This window comes from Malaclemys terrapin, chromosome 11 (genome assembly GCF_027887155.1).
Source record: "Malaclemys terrapin pileata isolate rMalTer1 chromosome 11, rMalTer1.hap1, whole genome shotgun sequence".
In the NCBI taxonomy this organism is placed as follows: domain Eukaryota; kingdom Metazoa; phylum Chordata; order Testudines; family Emydidae; genus Malaclemys; species Malaclemys terrapin.
The window spans coordinates 14,047,798-14,065,700 of NC_071515.1; the positions used below are offsets into that span (position 1 = coordinate 14,047,798).

General features: G+C 42.1%; 1 protein-coding gene across 2 annotated transcripts in view; it reads left to right on the forward strand.

Moving 5' to 3' along the window:
• The first annotated feature begins 552 nt into the window (after nt 1-552).
• IKZF2 (IKAROS family zinc finger 2) overlaps nt 553-17,903 on the forward strand; it is a 144,037-nt gene continuing 126,686 nt past the window's right edge. For both annotated transcript variants that reach the window (XM_054044579.1, XM_054044580.1), the window contains exons 1-3: nt 553-709; nt 3,384-3,432; nt 4,218-4,322. In XM_054044579.1, the coding sequence (XP_053900554.1) occupies nt 3,399-3,432; nt 4,218-4,322 (139 nt within the window). In that variant the 5' untranslated portion in view covers nt 553-709; nt 3,384-3,398. The remainder of the gene's footprint in view (nt 710-3,383; nt 3,433-4,217; nt 4,323-17,903) is intronic.

The following is a 17,903-nucleotide window of genomic DNA, read 5'->3' on the forward strand; positions in this document are numbered from 1 at the left end:
CGGAAAGGCTCGTTGTTCTTTTTCATGCACAAAACACAATCTGATTCCTGCTGCCGTGTCTGTGATTTCACAGTGCAGAATCTAAGAAAGAAAGAAAGTTCAGGAATAGAACAGCTGAATCATGAATCGGAGAGCAGCAAAGTAAGTTCATGCAGGCTGCAGAAATGCAGCCCCAGGTCATGGCTTTCCTCCTTCCTCTGGCTCTGTGGTTCTCGTTCGGCAGAGAGGGATCTAAATGGCTCTTTCAGGCTGCACTCCAGTGTCTGGCGTGGGGAAGCAACCTTCAGAGCTTTTGCTGGGAGGGAGCAGCAGAAGCAGCACTTGTCCTGTAATCGATTGCCGAGTGTGTTGAGCAGCCCAGAGACACACTCCCAGATCCAGTCCTGCCTCTCTCTCCGACTCAGGGTGTCTCTGAGAGAGGCTGCCTGGGTGAGATGTGAGATGTGTGATGTGTGTGTGTGTGTGTGTGTCTTTGCCGGATCGGTTTCTCGGGGTTTGACCAGCTGTCCCAGGCTAACCCTGCTCTCTGAAGATGGAGGAAGTAAAAACAGGATTACCCTTAGCTACAGATCCACTGCTTACAGTTTCCATAACCAACTGCAGTGCCCAAACACACAAGCATTAGGCACAGAAAGCAAGGGAGAGGAGACACTAATAAAAACACAAAACAAAAGGGTGATGGAAGTGAGGTACTGCATGCACTGCTGAGGTAAATCTTCGCTTGGCATTTTGTTTTTCGGAGGGGGGGGGGAGAAAGAGCTCTGGCTTATTTGTGTTATGGCTCATAGAAATCTCTCTGTGTGAATGTCTCCGCTTTGCAAAGGGGTGGGGGCTGGCTCCAAGTAAAGTGTAATTATATGTAGCATCTCTCGCGCTGGGATGGGATCAAATGACTTGTTGCTGTTAACCAATAATAATAATAAATCGGTCTGTATATGTGTGTTTGGAGGAGGGGGAGATTAATATTATTATTTGTTGTAGGTTTAACATAGTGACTGGCTTTCAGGGGTAGGATTGGCAAAGCCTTTCGGGGTCTTTTTTTTTTTCTTTCTTTTTTTTTTTTTACAATTAAAATTCTTGTTTTCTGGGATGTTAATCGATTAATCAGTTCTCAGCTCTGGAAACTGACAACAAGGGTTTGAATTGCAATTTGCAACCGCTTCCTATTCTAGCTGCAGCTACCTGGGAGAAGGTGATCTAGATCCCTTTTTAGTATTATTTTAGTATTATTACTGGCATGGCACACACGATATTGAATAAGGCAGGACTTAAATTACTTTGACAGGTTGTGCTCTGGGCGGGGAGAGGCAGAGATGAAATTAAGATCTCTTCATTTTGCCAAGGGCCAAAAACAATCCTGTGAAGTTGGCCTAGGTTTATTGCTCTGTGTGGGTGTTTTTTTTTTTTAACTTCTCTGTTCCTCCTCCCCCCCACTCCAAGTCCCCCCTTTCTTCCTCTCCTCCAGTTTTCTTGTCGATTCTTAAGGAACCGGTGGATCAAGTTTTTCTCTCTCCTGGTTAATCGCATTGCTGTAGCACTGGCTGACCTCTCTCCCTCCCTCTCTCTTTTTGTTCTTCATCTTTCCTGAAAGTATGTGCCATTCCTGAGCGAGTTTCTCAACAAGACCATCCCAAGGGAGGGAGACCTCGCTCTTTTTTTTTTTTCCTGTTCAGTTTCCCCACCGATCCGTTCGCTCTGAATGTTCTACTTGTAAGTTTCAGGGGACGGACGGGGCGGGGGAGAGTGGATTTTAATTTTGGGGAGGGGGTTAACTTTTCCCATCTCGCTATGTCTTCAGTACGATCATAACTATCTCTCCATTCGTGGTGGGCAGGAGGGGGTTAGCAGCGGAGATTTGCCATTACACCTGGGCATGGTGATCAAACTCTCTTTTTTCTTCATTTCAAATAATCAAAGAACATTTTCTTTTATGTATATTTCATTCCTTCCCCCTCCACCCTTCCCGTCCTTTCCTTTCTTTCCTTCCATTTCATTGGCTAGGATGGTCTTCTTTCCCTGTTGCTTCTGACGTGTTCTCCGCGCCCCCCCCCCCCCCCCCGTGTGTCTGTCTGTCTACCTGTACTAGGGGGAAGATAAGTTAACATTGAAAGGGCTTGAGGAAGCTGCTTGTCTGTTTTTATTTTAAAGTGATCTCTAAAAGTTGTTACAATCAGTAATGGCAAGCGTTTGATAGCAGCTCTCCAGTTTGAAATGTAAGTGTTATGTGTACCGAGTGCCTTGGGAATTTGATCTGCCTTATACCAGAGAGGAACCCAGAGAAAAGTTGTTGTTTTTTGGGGGGGGGGGGGCGGAGGACAAGGGGGGTAAGGGAGAGGGAAGTGGTTTTGGAGACAAGAAGTGAAGCTGCCTGTTTTCCAGTAAGTAATGGAGAAATTCCAGGAGCCAGGGCTAAATATACTCAGCGATCAATACAGAAATGGCTCATTGTGAATAATTTAGCTGCTTGGTGCAGTGAGAGTTTTGAAACTAAAGGCAAAAAAGGGGCCATAGATGGAGAGAGGAAATAAAATTCTCCTCTGATTATGTCAGTTTCTTAACTTTTCCACTTAAAAGAATATAGTTACGATTATTGATTTCTTCCCCTGCCTCTCTCTCTCTTTCTCTCTCTTTTAATCAAATGAAAGCTAGGGGGTGTCATCCTATACAGTTACTTGAGTTTCTGGAAAGTAATAGCTTGTTCTATGTCAGCAAAGTGCTTCCAGAAACTTTGAGATTGGCACACACCACAAAATGCATGCTCTAGAAATATTAAATATGACATCCAGCCCCTAGTATGATAGATAGGTATGGTTACAATGAACAGGTGCATGCACAGGTGTCTGGGTGTGTGAGTGAGGATGCTCGATGGCCAATTGAAGACAAAAGGCTGTAATAACTCTGAAAGGAATATGGACACTGAAGGGTTTTGTTTTTAGTCAGAACATGATGAGCCACCATGGAATAAATGTGAAAAGGGCAATCTTTATAGTATCAACATCTTGGAAGACTGCTGTGGCTGTGAGAACTGCTAATTGATAAAGCATTAAAATCCCAGTTAAAACATACCTGGTCCAATTGGAACCTCAAAAAAAAAATCATTAAAGCAGCTGGAACTGTAATTAAAAATCAAATTATAGGCTCAACACAGCTCATCAAGATGCAAACTTACCTTTTCTACCCCCCATCTGCAGCAGCTTTAGATCATTTGCCAAAAGAGTTCAGTGACTTACCAGTGCACGGCATGTGCTCATTTGCATGTTTCTTAGGTGCTGGTTGTAGCAGCAGCAGCAAAAGAGGCAACTACTAATGGCTTTAAGTAAGTTTAAGCATTTAATGGCTGATACTGGCAGGCATCTTTGAGGGTGTATTCTTTTGCCTTGTAGCACTGCACTTTGACTATGGAAGCAGAGGCTACTGATGGATATATAACATGTAAGTACTTTTATTTAATTTTGTTGGTTTACTTGTGAAGTCTCCTTTGCTTTCCTTTTCACAATATCTCTGCAGAAAGTGTTATAACCCCCCCCCCCCCCGAAATTCTTAACTTTCATTTGTGCTGTTATTAAACTCCATATTGTAAGAGAACGCTGGAGAGATACCATTTAACACTAAACTTTAGTGGTTATTTTTAAAAACCACTATATTATATACTTAAATATTTTCATAAGAGAGCAATGTTTATTTTATATAAAACATAAATGAGAAACAGGACAGAAACTAAATCATTTTTTACTGTGAGGCTTTTTAGTACTGTGCATTGCTCCCTTCTTGTTCATTAGGGGAAAATATTTTACTTCGTTGAACTATTCTAGCTTAATAGCCAGCTACATGAAAATCATGAATCAAAATTGGAGTGGAAGGTCCTTACATCAGAATGATACTCCACTCTGCTCCAGTTCAGTCTCTAGTCTGTTAGTACCACAGTATGTAGAAATGGGCAAGTAATTCTAAGTTCTGTTCATGTAAAGCAGCCAGAGCAAGATTTGCACGTGTACTTTTTATAATCTGGGAGGATTGGAGGATACTTTTTGATTCTAATAAAAAAAATATTATGTTTGTGGTCACTAGGAAGCCAATTTTAGTTGACTGTGGAGGAATCTATTAAAAGTGGAAGGCGGGTGGGTAGAAAAGAAGTTAGCAAGTCTGAATGCTGTGTAATTGGATAATTTTATGGCGCCATGGGACAAAAACCTAAGTGTTTTATTTTGTGAAAGCAGGTGACAATGAGCTTTCGCCCGAAAGGGAGCACTCCAACATGGCTATTGACCTCACTTCAAGCACACCCAATGGGCAGCATACCTCACCGAGTCACATGACAAGCAGTAAGCCTTCTTTTTGTGTATTTCTCTCTAGCAGCATATTTGGACTAGTTTAGTCTGTGGGGTCTTCATCTTGCTCACTAGACTAAAGCCACTACTGTAGATTTTGCTACCAAAGAAGAAAAGGACGGGACAGATTTGGTTTTGTTCATGTTAGTGTCTCTTCTAAACATGAGTCTGATTACTAGTCTGAAGTATCCCAAGGTGGCATTTGAGAGCTGGTCCTTACCTGTACCAGGTAGGAAACACTAGGTTTTACTAGTCCTTGTTTTGCTTTGACGGTTTTGAGATCCAAACAGCTTTTTAGCACGATTCCAAAAAGCAGTAATTATAAAGAAATAGCTGTATCTAAAAAGCCCACAAGCTTTTATTTCAAAAAGGCTTGACTCAAGCAAAATCTAAAGTTACACGATGAAGGCTTGATGGCTGGATATATTTTACTGTTCTGAGTGGAAACTTCAGCATCCTGTTCATTACCTTAGCTTTGCTTTGAAAATTTCAGAAAATGGCCAGTATAAATTGGTAATTTATGGAACTCTCTCACCAGCTGAGTCTTTAACAAATTGAAAGGGTTTTGTTTTAGAACATCAAAAGAGAAACAGAGAGAGTGCAGAGGGACCTGTGAGTGTAACACTGAGAGTCAGGTGTACTTAATATTTTTGATGATGGATTTTTTTCACCCTTAAATGAAACAACACCTTTCAGCTACATTTTGGAGCCTATACATACTTAAGAACATAGATTGTTTCACTGTTGATTACAATGTTTTATCAAGATACTTATCATAAAGTGCTTTATTATTTGTATTCAAAAGTAATTTAAACTGTATTGTTCCCAATATACTTTTAGTGGGTTTTTTTTCTTTGTGATACTCAGTTTTTCTCTCTCTCTCTCTCTCTCTCTTTCTCGTGTGTGTGTGTGTGTGTGTGTGTGTGTGTGTGTGTGTGTGAGAATATATACAGTTAAAAAAAAGTTGTACATTTCTCCAAATATTCTGGAAGGAAAAGTAAGGCATTAAGAATTTGTTTGTTTGTAATAATAAGTATATTATCTTCAAAGCCTTTTTTACTGAGAGGAAAGTGTTACTTTTCCTTAACAATTTCTCTTTACCTCCTGCAAATTACGAGTAAAATACAGAGTTTATGAGCCTTTAAAACTGAGGGTTATTATGAAGATCTCCAATTCTATACATGTTGCTAGAGAATGTGATTGCTAACACTCTGGGCTGAACTTTATATGACATCCTGTCCTAATTCAGCAGCTTTAGACCATTCCAATCCTGCTGCATTGGGATTCTGATTTTTTTTTTTTTTTTTTAATTGGCTTATAAAAGTTTTACTACTCTCTTTGTTTACATTTTTATTAATGGGAAGGCTTCATCAGTGATAAGATTTAAAACAGTGGGTTTTTTTTCTTTATCATATAGGCTAAAAACCAGGGTCTAATTAACGAGTAAAGCTGTCTGCTGAGTTCATGTGAAAATATGTTAGCATTTGATTTCACTTTGCAACGATTATTCTAGTTTAATCTCATTCATGCCTGCAACAGGCATGTTCCGAGTTCAGCATATGCACATGGCTCCTGGTGTTGGCGAAAATTCCTGAATATTTAATCTTGCATGTGTGTCAATAACTTTCACTGTTGTTGGCCTGTTTTAAGGATATGTTGGTGTGGACAAATGTAGGGCTCTATCCAGTGTTCTAGAAGCAGGTAAAATTTGATTTGGGATGCAGGACTTTTGCCTATATGATTGGAACCTAGGAATACGACCCCTTCTTTTTCATATAGAATTCTTCTTCTTTTCATTACAAAACTAGATTTTTCTTCTGATCAAACATCAAAATGTTTTAGAATGAGGAGCTTTATCTCCTGTCAAAAAAATCAAAGATGTTGATTAGCGGCTGTGAGGCTTTTGTTGCAGTTGAATTGGTTAGTTTACACATAGGGCCAAATCTTCAACCCAGTGGATACAGGCCAAATAACGAGGCTGTGCATTGGGGTCCACCATATGTTCCACATTCAGAGAGCTTCAGTAGCCCATGGGCCTCTACATTTTCCCTTTGCAGGGAGAAGAATGGCAATTGGAAACTGTTAAGTTGTGGATTTTCTTGCCTTTCAAAATTCCTGCTGCTACAATGCAAGCACACCCCATGAAGGTAGGCTCCATAGTAGGTAGGTAGAGAGGACGGGTACTCTGTGTGCACAGACCATGGGTCTGATTAGAAATTGCTAGAAAGATCTTGATACACTGCTGGAGTGCCCATTTATTTTGGTACCAAGTGCGTGTAATTCTGATTTGATAGTGTTTTGCACTACTTTTGCACTGCTGTAAGTGGCGACACAAGGTACTGGGCAGTGCTGTATTGGGGTGGTTGTTTTCCGTGGGAGGTGGATTGGGCCCCCAAATCCTTCACTCCCAGATTTACCGGCTGATCCCCCAAAGAAGTGGAACCTGCATTAGTTCTTCTGGGTCTGCAGGGGTAAAGATCAGGATTAGATCCTCAGTCCTGTGTTTGAGCCATAGCTCTTATTTTAGCCATGTCCAGTTTAAACCGAGATGAAACCATGGTATTTTACTATACAGTAAAGAGTGCATCGAGCAGACAAGAGTCCAAGACTTGCTTCTGAACCAATCAAGCAGTTCTCACTCAACAGTAGTAAAATGATGCGCTTGGTGAAGAGTTCTTCATATTTATTAGCCTGTGGCAATTCCATGTTAGTAAGACTTTTGGCCAGGCCACTGATGTTTTCAGCTTCTGTTCCAAAAGGTTGCAGGTTAAATATTTTGGCTCATGTTGAAGAGTCTCTATTGCTTCCTTAACATAGTATCACTTTACGATATCAGAGTTACATGCATAGGTTACAGATGGGGCAGACACCCACTTTTCTTCCAAATGAGATGATCCTAAAAGATAAATCAGAGTAGATTGCTTGTCATAGCTAACTAATGATATGTATACCTTACAATATGCATCTCCCTTTAGCAAAGTACAGATAGGTATTGGCAAATACTCAAATAATTCTAAGTAACTTATTGTAAGTAGCCAGTTGAATAGACAGACTGTTTCCCTCCAACTCCAGTTCAAGAAATACTGTATCCAGTAGCATGCTTACATTGAACTACGTGTTTACACCGGCCCAAAGATGGAAGTTCTAGTTCACCAGTTACTCAGTCCTTACTTGGGTAAACTCTCATAAGTGCTCTGATCATGCTTGAGCTTGGTGTGGATGGATGTCGGTGCTTGATAGAGCCCCATTGACTGACCTCAGTACCACCCGTCCAAAGTTCATTGCAGAACAGGGACCGAAGGCCCTGATCCAAAGCTCATTTAAGTCAGTGGAAGTCTTTCCATTGACTTTGGTGAACTTTGAATTGGAAATAAAATGGGCAGGGACTTGTCAAAACTGAACAAGATTCTCAGGAGAGGAACAATGTAAAAGCAGATGAAGCAGATAAATAAAGCAATTTTTAAAAGAAACAAAGCTATTCCGGTGTTTTTCCACACTACATTCTTGCTATAGAATTTGTCTGAAAGGAAAACACTTTTTCCAGGTTACAATGGACTCAGGAAAAAGTCCACTGTAATACAAGGGCTCAGTTGTTTGTTTAGTTGACTTGACGACCACTCTGTGTAACATGAAAGATATTTCTCTAAATCCATTGTCTGCTATTGTATGGAAAATTAATAATGGCAGCTATTGGCGTCTGACCATGTCAGAGGAAAGTTTCACTTAAATTAGAGAGTCAAATGGTGTTACAATGAGTGTCACAGATGGCTTTCTTATTTCCAGGTCTAGATTCAAATATGCCTTAAAATAGACAGAGTAAGAACAATAATAAATATTAAAATCCAACAATTTTGATATTTGATTGATTAAAAAAATCAATGCACTTAAAAATGTTTTTATAACAATGCAGAACAAATATTGAAGAATAAGAAGTAATTTGATAAGAAAATAATTATAGTTGCCTGAGTCAATTGCTGAATATGACTCTACTACAGTAGTTGGCTTTGGGAAACAATAACAGTAGCGGACTAGAAAGCTATTGGGGTGATTGTACCAAGTGAAGGGAATTCAAAAAGAGTGTTAAGAAGTTAGAATCTGTTATAGAGAAGTCAGACAAGACATTATTATAAAATTACCTATAATATATTCCAACCAATCAAAAAAGACTATTCTGCACCATCAATTGTGTCCCTTTTTTGTAACCTTAAAGCTCAAAATCTTGCTTGGTAGCTTTAATTTTCCTTCTGAATTGGAAACTCTAATACAACTCTTGTGTCACCTGTCATTTCCCTTGAGCAAAATGTTGCATTTACTGTAGGTGTATCAACTTCACGTCCCACCTCACATTTGTTTGACTAAATAAACACATCTATGGATTCTACCTTTTGCAAGGAAACGGCCTGAAATTAAATCAGGTTTGAAGATTGTGTCGTGATACAACCTTGGAACTTTTATTTATTTATTTATTCTCTTGTAGGTAATGAGCACAGCCATTAAGTTTTACAGGATGGCCAATGCAGAATAACATAAAGCAGTAGTTCTGGTTTCACAGGATGTCGGCCAATGATGTTTCTGGCTCAAGCTGATTTTAGAGAGAGGAAGGTTTTGTTTTTGTTGTTGTTGGTTGTTGTTTTTTAAAGAAATTTTGGAAAAAATTAACCATCCTCATTTTTAAAAACATTTGCATCACCCAAATCCCTCATCCAATTAACCTCAAACTTCTCAAGAAATATTCTCCCTGGCAGAAAAACATACATGAAGTTTTAGGCAAACTGGCGAGAAATTTTAGGCAAACTGGTTGACTGTTGGTGCAGTTAGAGGGGAAAAGCTCATGCTTTAGACATAAAGTTAGGCTTTGTGTACAAAGAAAAAATTTACTGCTTTAGTACTGAACATTAAAGTGGTAGGAAACCTTGCCCCTCTGTCCAGACACAGTTCTACTGGTATGAAAGTGCTTCTATAAGAAGGCAAATAAGCTATAATGGTATAAGACACCTTTATACTGGTGCAACTTAATCCATAGTAGAGGTTGTACTGGTAAAACTATTTTGGTTTTAAAAAAATCATACTCCTAATCAAAATGGTCATATCGGTACAAAATCTATGTATAGACCGGACCTTAGTCACAACCTGAACTATCCTGCGGGAGTGCTCTTTGTAACTAGAAGGCAGGTGAACCTAGCTTCACCTATGTATACTTTTTCCCAGTATCACTCCCTACCATATCACATACTTGGCAGTAAAAGCATTCCTCCCTTTTGGTGAGTGTTATAATGAGGGTGGAGTGGAATGATCAGCTAATCTTGTTTAAATACTATTTTATTCACACCAATAGACTCTTTTGGGAGGTCACCTACCCCAGCTTTGTTACAGGACACGCCCTCCTTCTAGAGCTTCTGTAATATCCTTTGACTGTCATCTTCAGTTAGCTCTCCAGTACACACCCTGTTACAGCACTCAACGTTCTTGATAGCTGAAGAGTCAGCAGGTTTTAATACTTAGCTTTTGAATCTTCATTTTGGTTTCTTGTCAGACACTCATGAGGGGCGAAAAGTCCTCCATTTCTTTGGAATATAGTAGTTGTCAGGTGTTTCTCAAAACTGAATGAATAGAAATTCAGTAGGCAGCATTTCATTTTTCCCCCAAAGACAAACTTGGGGCAAGACCCAGCTCCCATTGAAGTAAATAAGAGCCTTTTCATGGACTTGAATGGGAACTGGATCAAGCACCGGCTTCCTAATCCTGCGAGAAGTGCTGAGCTCCCTCTACTTCCGTAAGTCAATGGAAAGTTCAAAGTGCTGGGCATCTTGTAGGATTGGGCCTTATAGACGCAGGACTGGAGTTCTCTGCATTGGCCATCGCTTTAGGTGCAGTGGTTAAAACTGACTGAAACAGCAGAGGGAGCTGCTCTCTCTCTCTCCCAGCTAAGGAGGAAGAGGAACTTTTGAGGGCAGGGTGCTTATACAAGCCAAGGAGAGCAGGGGAGCTCCCCTATGCTTTTAATTAAAGAGCGGAAGGAAGGGCTCTGTTGCCTCCTACTTCCTCTCGCCTTACATGGTTTGAGTGTGGGGAGGCTCAGGGAGTGGTTTAATTGGTTAGGTTATTCTGTAGTTTACATTGCATCCACGATTAAAAGAAACACTGGGTAGGATACCTAGTTGGATCAGGCTGTTTTTCCCAATATGAAATTACCTGGTCTGGTCCAATTCAGCTGTATCCACAGAACTGGTGTCTTAGGAAAACATGCCAAAATACTTTCCTCCATTCCCTTCTGTTCTGGCAAGGTGCCATGCCTATTGCTAGCCTCTTATGCTGAGCATGCTCCGTGTTGTGTCTCTCTTTCACTGGGGTAGAGAAGGTTTCCCTCTACCACCATCAGTTTGGAAGCTGAAAATCAGCCTCTCTACTGCCCTACCCAGGAGGTTTTTGAACAGAAGTAGAATCCCCAAATGCTATCACAACTCACTGAGAGGCTGTGTGGGCTGGTGGATCAGGGAGTCTGGAGACCTGGTTTTGTTCTCTGGTGTGTGTGTGTGTGTGTGTGTGGGGGGGGGGGGGTAGGCAAGTCACTTGGTGTCTCTGTGCCACTGCGTTTCCTTGGACTGAATTGTAAAGACTGTGAACTGTTCTGGAGACCGCCTCTGCCTCATGTTGTGTCTTAGGCTTGGTGTACACACAGATACTGTACTAGCATAATTATTTCGAATCTTTTTTATGAGTACAACCACTAGTGTCGATATAGTTATGTAGTTATACTGGTATAAAGGTCCTTATACCAGGATAGCTTCTTTCCCATCCCACACAGGAATAGATATACTGGTTATAAAGTATCTTTATACTGATAACTGTCTCCACTCTCAAGAGGTTGTACCACTTTAACTATACCGGTGTAGTTAAATTGGTACAACTTTTCTATGTATACAAGCCCTTATTTGCAGTGCCCAGCACAACGGTACCCGGAGCTGGATTGATGCCTCTGTAACACAGATACATTGTATTGATGGTGTACATGGTCAAATAGATTTTTTTTTTTTAATATATATTTTTCTTTAAAAGTTTTTCATTTGTTTTCTATCTTGGTGTGCACCGTTGGGTGCATTTTTAAAAGGCATTTCAAAAACCGTATGGAAATTTAACACTTTTTTTTTTTTTAACTGCATTTCACTTTCCCCACCGTTCTTTTTTGTTTGTTTTTTAAATTCCATTATGCGCGTGACCCTATTTATATGCCACAGGACTAAACGCTGATGGCAGTGAATTTTGTCTGTCATACCTATATCTGCCTTTTTAGGTCATTAGCATTCTGTAGTTCCCATAGTTCTTAAGCTCTGTAGGAGCCCAAGTCTGCCCTCTGATGCACAGATGTAGTTATCTCCCTTTGAAACTAAATTTGTTCTCTTCTGTTGCTCTTAACAATTTGGTAAATATGCGTAGCTCTTTATCAGGCCAAATTGCTCGCTCTGCTTATAGCATTGGAGGGGATGAAATGCATGCAGATACCAGGAAGTAGTAAAATAAAATGGAGAGTGGTACTTAAGTGACGACATTGTCCACAGGAACATGCAGATAGACTTCTGCATGCGTTGTGCATATTTTTGGCTCTGTTTTACGTGGGGAGAGGCATGGTGATGCATAATAGGAACTAGAAGGTGCCCTGGTGCTCTATGCAGTAATATTTCCTGCTTGCCTGTGGAAGTTGCTGAAGAATTTTCCACAGATGTTGATGAAACCTGAAACCTGGCCCTGCACCTTATATCCCATTACCCGAGGGGTGTGTGGTATGACTCTGGAGACAGTGGAAATAGGTTTCCTAAGTGGAACCACACTGTGCTGTAGTGGGATGGGCTAGGAAGTAGCACAGAGGGCAACAGCCCTTTCAGTTGGCTATCCTTTTCGAGCCGATGACTTGAGATCTGCTGGCGTCTCAAGACAGCCAGGGCTTTAGAGGATCATGCACCCGGGTCACTCTACAGGGATGACAAATATGCCCACTAATGATATGATATCATGAAAACTCTGTGGGCAAGATCCTTACTTGACTTGTACCAGTGAATATCTGGCCCAGTAACTTTAAATTCAGGACTGTAAACTTTTCAGAGTATCTTTTCTCCCCAGCAGGGATTGTCCCGGTGCAGAGTTCATCTCCAGCAAATGGATGATTTAGGAAAATTGTTATGGAGGAGGTGTTGTTTTTTTAATATTCAAAAATATACTCTACTAAATGTAAACATTTGGTGGGGTGGAATGTATCTTGGTTCTCCTTCCCAGCCCTGTCCACCTGGACAAAATAGGTTTCTTCCTTGGAATCCATGTGTCCTGGGTATCCACATGGGCTCTGTGATCCCCCTGTTCAGCTTCCAGGAAATATAACGCCATTGGCAGCGCATTAATACCACTGCTACCCCAGGAATCCATCCTCTCTGCTGAAGGCCTCGTTAACTATTTTCATGGCTCCTGTTTGATTTAGAGAGTTTAGATTCCTGATCCCATGGAGGGCTGTCTGTGGTGTCCAGAGTAGAGAGAGGGGACATGGCCGACATGTCCTATTTCTTGTTTTATGGCCAGTTTGTGGGAGTTCATGCAGCCTTGAAATTCTGGTAGCATGAATTACACACCAGCATCTGTCCAAAGGCCGACAGATTAGTAACCTGATGATAGTCTTTGAATTCCCTTCTTTGAAATTGAAAGAATTTACTACTCTTTGTATGACTATATTATAGCAAACCTGTTTACATGAAACATGTGGTCTATTCTCTTGGATGGTTCAGAAATTTCCAGGGAAAGTTACATAAGATTGAAGTAATTACTGTAGCAGTTATTTGATAAGTAGGAGGAAGAAGTTGCAGAGAGAAGATTAGGATAGTTGGGGTGTTTCTTTTCTCCAAAATTCATCTCATGATTTATATGTGAAACTCATATTATAGTTATTTCAGTCCTGCATCAAGCTGTGCATTTAGTCATGTTCTTGTAATAATGCTAGTTATCAATTCTACATTTTTCATACTGCTTATTGCTATTTTTTCTTGGATATGTCCTGTAATGTGTAATTCATATATGCAGTATTTTGATAACAAGGAATCTCTTCTGGGAACTCCTGTTGGGGGATGGAGGGCCGGAGGAGGAACTTGTCTACACATGGAATTATTCTGGAATAGCTATTATTCTGGAATCCATTTTGAAAGCTAAACAGGAACAAGACACTCTTATTCTGGAATAAGAGTAACTACACATGGAATTATTCAGGCATAGCTATTAGACTTTTAAATTAACTCAGATTAAGGTAGGGTGTCAACTTTCGAGTGTAAGCGAGCCCTGTATGTATATCTGTGTAATGGTTGTCTGGTTTAAATTCTCAACGTTAGGACCAAATCCTGACATGTTCTGTGTGGGCAGATCCCAGCATGCCCACAGAACACCCCTGAGGTCAGTGCATCTCTGCATGGGTCATGTGGGGAAACTGAGGCACAGTGCTGAACTGACTTGCCCAAGGTCACCCAGAAAGGTATTGGTCTAGAACCCATCAGGGAAGTGGAGCAGAACTGGAAATAGAACAGTTCTCCGTATTCCAGCCCAGTGCTCTGTCTACTAGGCCACACCGCTTTGAAGAGAAACCAGAGCATGTAACAACCAACACTATAGTGTTTGTATGCTACCAAGATAAATTAAATGTGCATGGATAGGTTCCTAGTGGACTTTATCATTCATTCAGTCACTCATTCATTTATAAATCTAAATAAAAATGTAATAAATACTCACATACCTTAAGCTTTGAGGCTATACTTAGACACGACAAGGGTAGGAGAAAATAGTTACAGCCATGTGTCTGGGGGCGTTAAGTGGTTTGTGGACATGACAGGTTCCTGAGAAATGCATGTAATGTTGTTCACAGCTTTTCTTTAATTTATACTTGGTCAGTCACACAAGAATTTTTTTTATTTCTACAAAACCCCTATAGGGGTTGGCAACCTTTCAGAAGTGGTGTGCCGAGTCTTCATTTATTCACTCTAATTTAAGGTTTCACGTGCCAGTAATACATTTTAATGTTTTTAGAAGGTCTCTTTCTGTAAGTCTATAATATATAACTAAACTATTGTATGTAAAGCAAATACAGTTTTTAAAATGTTTAAGAAGCTTCATTTAAAATTAAAATTAAAATGCAGGACCTCCACAAACTGGTGGCCAGGACCCAGGCAGCATGAGTGCCACTGAAAATCAGCTCACGTGCCGCGGGTTGCCTACCCCTGCCCTATACACAACATCACAGCTGCGTGTTTAAATGTCACATACACAAAACTACATTGAAAGAATGTCCAGGTTGCAAAGTCAAGCACGCCAAAGCTAGGAAATGGCAGAATTAAGATTGCCTGGGAAACTCAAAGGGTTAAAGTTTGGCAAAGGCATAAGCAACTGAAAAAAGCATCTGATAATGAGAAGTGTCATGTAATCTTTGTTATAAGTGGGGCTACCAGCACTGCCCAATTCTTTTATTTATTTATTTATATATATTACAGTTTTATATATATATATATATATATATATATATAAAGACCAAGTTTTAGTGATTGTATTTTTAAACACTTGTAGTCTGGTTTAAAGACAGTTATGCAAAACAGTTTTTATGGTAGGGTTATGGCGTCAAAGATGATTCAGCCAATTGGCATATAACATGATTTGTGTTTGCTTACATACTATAATTATATAAAAATGCTGTCAAACTTGTTTGAGTTTATTCCTCACACTTTAAAGTTGTCATTTGCATGAGTCTGGTATCATGGTTATTTAAATATAGCTTTTGACTAATAGCTATTATGTATAAAAAAATTAATAGATGGTAGTGAGATTTTCTTGCTATAATTAATATAAATATGTATGCTAATGCAAAACCAAAACAAATGGATTGCAGAAAATAATCCATAAATATTCTTACATGTATTCTATACCATGCTTCACAAGTTTTATATAGAGGTCAGCTTACCTGCCACTCAAATGCAGCCATTTCTGGAGTGAAACCCAACAGCGTTTAACAGAACAGAGCAATGTTATACATCATCTGAGGCAAGGGATTGATCATAAGCTTCTTTAATTAAAAGTACAAAGGATAGGCAGAGAGTCATTACCCAAGGATCACTGGTAATCACAAACAGGGAGAGCCCTGATTTTATGTCCCCGCCAAAAGATGGCACCTCCAGCTTTTGAAGTGCCTTCATAATACCATGCTGGAGCATTAGTTCAGCAGTGCTGACTCACATGGGCATGTATCGCTTCTGAATCATCAGCTCCACTTCCTGTAAAAAGTAGGCATTCCTTATAAATCTCCCAACTAAGTTTTGGCCGAGCCCAGCATACCCTGCTTCCTCTGTAAGAAACAGGACCCCAAGACCATTTGTTAGGATGCAGCTGTATTGCCTTCAGAAATAATAGTGCCAAAATAATATGAATTAGATAAATAAAACACCATCCAGATAGTTATCTTACGGTTTTGTGTAAGCACGGGAATGGTCCCGCTATTGTGGGGCACTTTCCTGGCTTCTGCACTACCCCGGTGAAATGGGTTAGCGGCAGGATCTGAGTCCTCCCTCCCACTTCCTTTACCCAGAGGCCTCCCCTTCCACTCGCCTGTCTGGCAGAGTCCTCGTAACCCCAACAAGGCTGGGCCCAGGATTCCCGGGGGGCTTGACCCCCAACCTTGCTGTGGTCACCTAGGACAGGGGCTGGGGTGTCCCCACTCCGAGGTACTCTCTCTGCACTGGGCACCTCCCTGACCCACTGATCGCTACATACAGTTCAAAGCAAATACAATTTATTTAATCAGCAATTAGTTTAAAAAGGAATAAGGAAAAATGGGAAAGGTTGAAGGAAACGCATCACCCCGCTCTGTGGCAGGGAACATCACAAACAGTGTCTCTGAAACGTCAGGGCAGTTCAGTCTGTTCCTTGTAGGTCCCAGGCCTCCTCCTCAGGCCCTGGCGGTGCTGCAGAGACGCTGGGGGTCGGACACTTGCTCTGGCGGTGGCCACATGCTCCCAGGCTCTAGGTGGCAGGGCTCTTCCTCCCAGCGTCGGCCCCACCCTGATAGGGTTACGATCCCCCTTCAAGTCTGGCCTGCAGAGCCTCTTGGCTGAGGCATCTCCCTGCGCTGGACCTGCTGCCCAGGGTCCCCCTCACTCTCCTCAGCTGCTCACCGCACCTGGCTCTGGACTGCTCCAGCCCCGGCTCCACCACTGTCTCAGCTCCAGCTCCACTCTGCCTCTGCACTGCTGCTGCTCTGCCTCCAGCTCCCTGGGCTGCTTCTCCGGCCCCTCTGGCTCTGGTTGCTGCAGCTCTGCCCCCAGCACAGGTCTGCTCTGCAGGCTGCTTCTGTGACTCTGCTCCCAGCTCTGACCTGCTTCATGGGCTGCTTGTGTGGCCCCTCTGCAGCTCCTCCCAGGGCAGGTCTGCTCTCTCGTGGCTGTGCCTCTGGCTCTGTGGCTGCAGCCCTGCTCCCAGCGCAGGATCTGCTGTCTCTGGGCTGTGTCTCTGGCTTTGGGGCTGCAGCCCTGCTCCCAGCGCAGGATCTGCTTTTCTGGCCCCTCTGGATCTGGCCCGGCTCTGCTCTCCAGCTCAGCTTGGGCCCCTGCTCTATCCTTAGCTCGGCCCCACTCAGTCTGACCCAGGCAATTCCAGCTCACATGGAGGACGGGACCCTCCTGACTCCCTGGTTAGCCTGCCCGCCCTGTCAGTCAGGCTGACCTTGAGCATTGGCCTCTCCCCATTGTTCCTGGGGACTGTCAGTCTCAGGCTCCTGATTTCCCATTGACCCTTCCCCTTTCTTTTGGCACTGGGAGTTAGCCAACCAAACCACCCGCACTGAATGTTAGTAAGGGGACACCTTACATATGCCATCACCAGAGTTCTGAGTGCCTTCCGTGTAAAATTAGCAATAGCAAAGTCCCTAGAAAATTTCATGGAGTCTCTGGCTCTTCTCCCTTTATAGGCTCAGAACTCTGCTTGGGGTGGGTGTGGGGGTTTGTTTGTTTGCTTTACAGAGTTGGGAGAAGTTTGAGTTGGGAATACAAGGAGTTCTGGAATTGTGAGTGTCACTCAGGGCCGGCTCCAGGCACCAGCCCAGCAAGCAGGTGCTTGGGGTGGCCAAGGGGAAGGGGCGGCACGTCGGGCTGTTCGGTGGCAATTTGGCGGCGGGTCCCTCTCGGAGGGAAGCACATGCCGCCGAATTCCCGCCGAAGAAGAAAGCGGCACGGTGGAGCTGCTGCCGCAGTGCCGCCGATCGCGATTGCGGCTTTTTTTTTTTTTTTTTTTTTTTTTTTTTCCTCCACCGCTTGGGGCGGCAAAAATCCTGGAGCCGGTCCTGGTGTCACTTATGGTGGAAAGGCTTTCTTCAAAGAGGAAAGCTTGGCAGTGTTTCCTAAAGATGTTCAGATTTGGGATTAGTCTAATCTCCTCTGGAAGACTGTTCCATAGTTGGGTCCCCTTGTCAGAGAATACTTTGTTCCCAGCTCTCACGTGTTTTTTTTTCCTGGGCTTTGTGATCTGTGTTGTCCCAGAGGAGCACAGCTGTCATGGTGGTTCACAGATCAA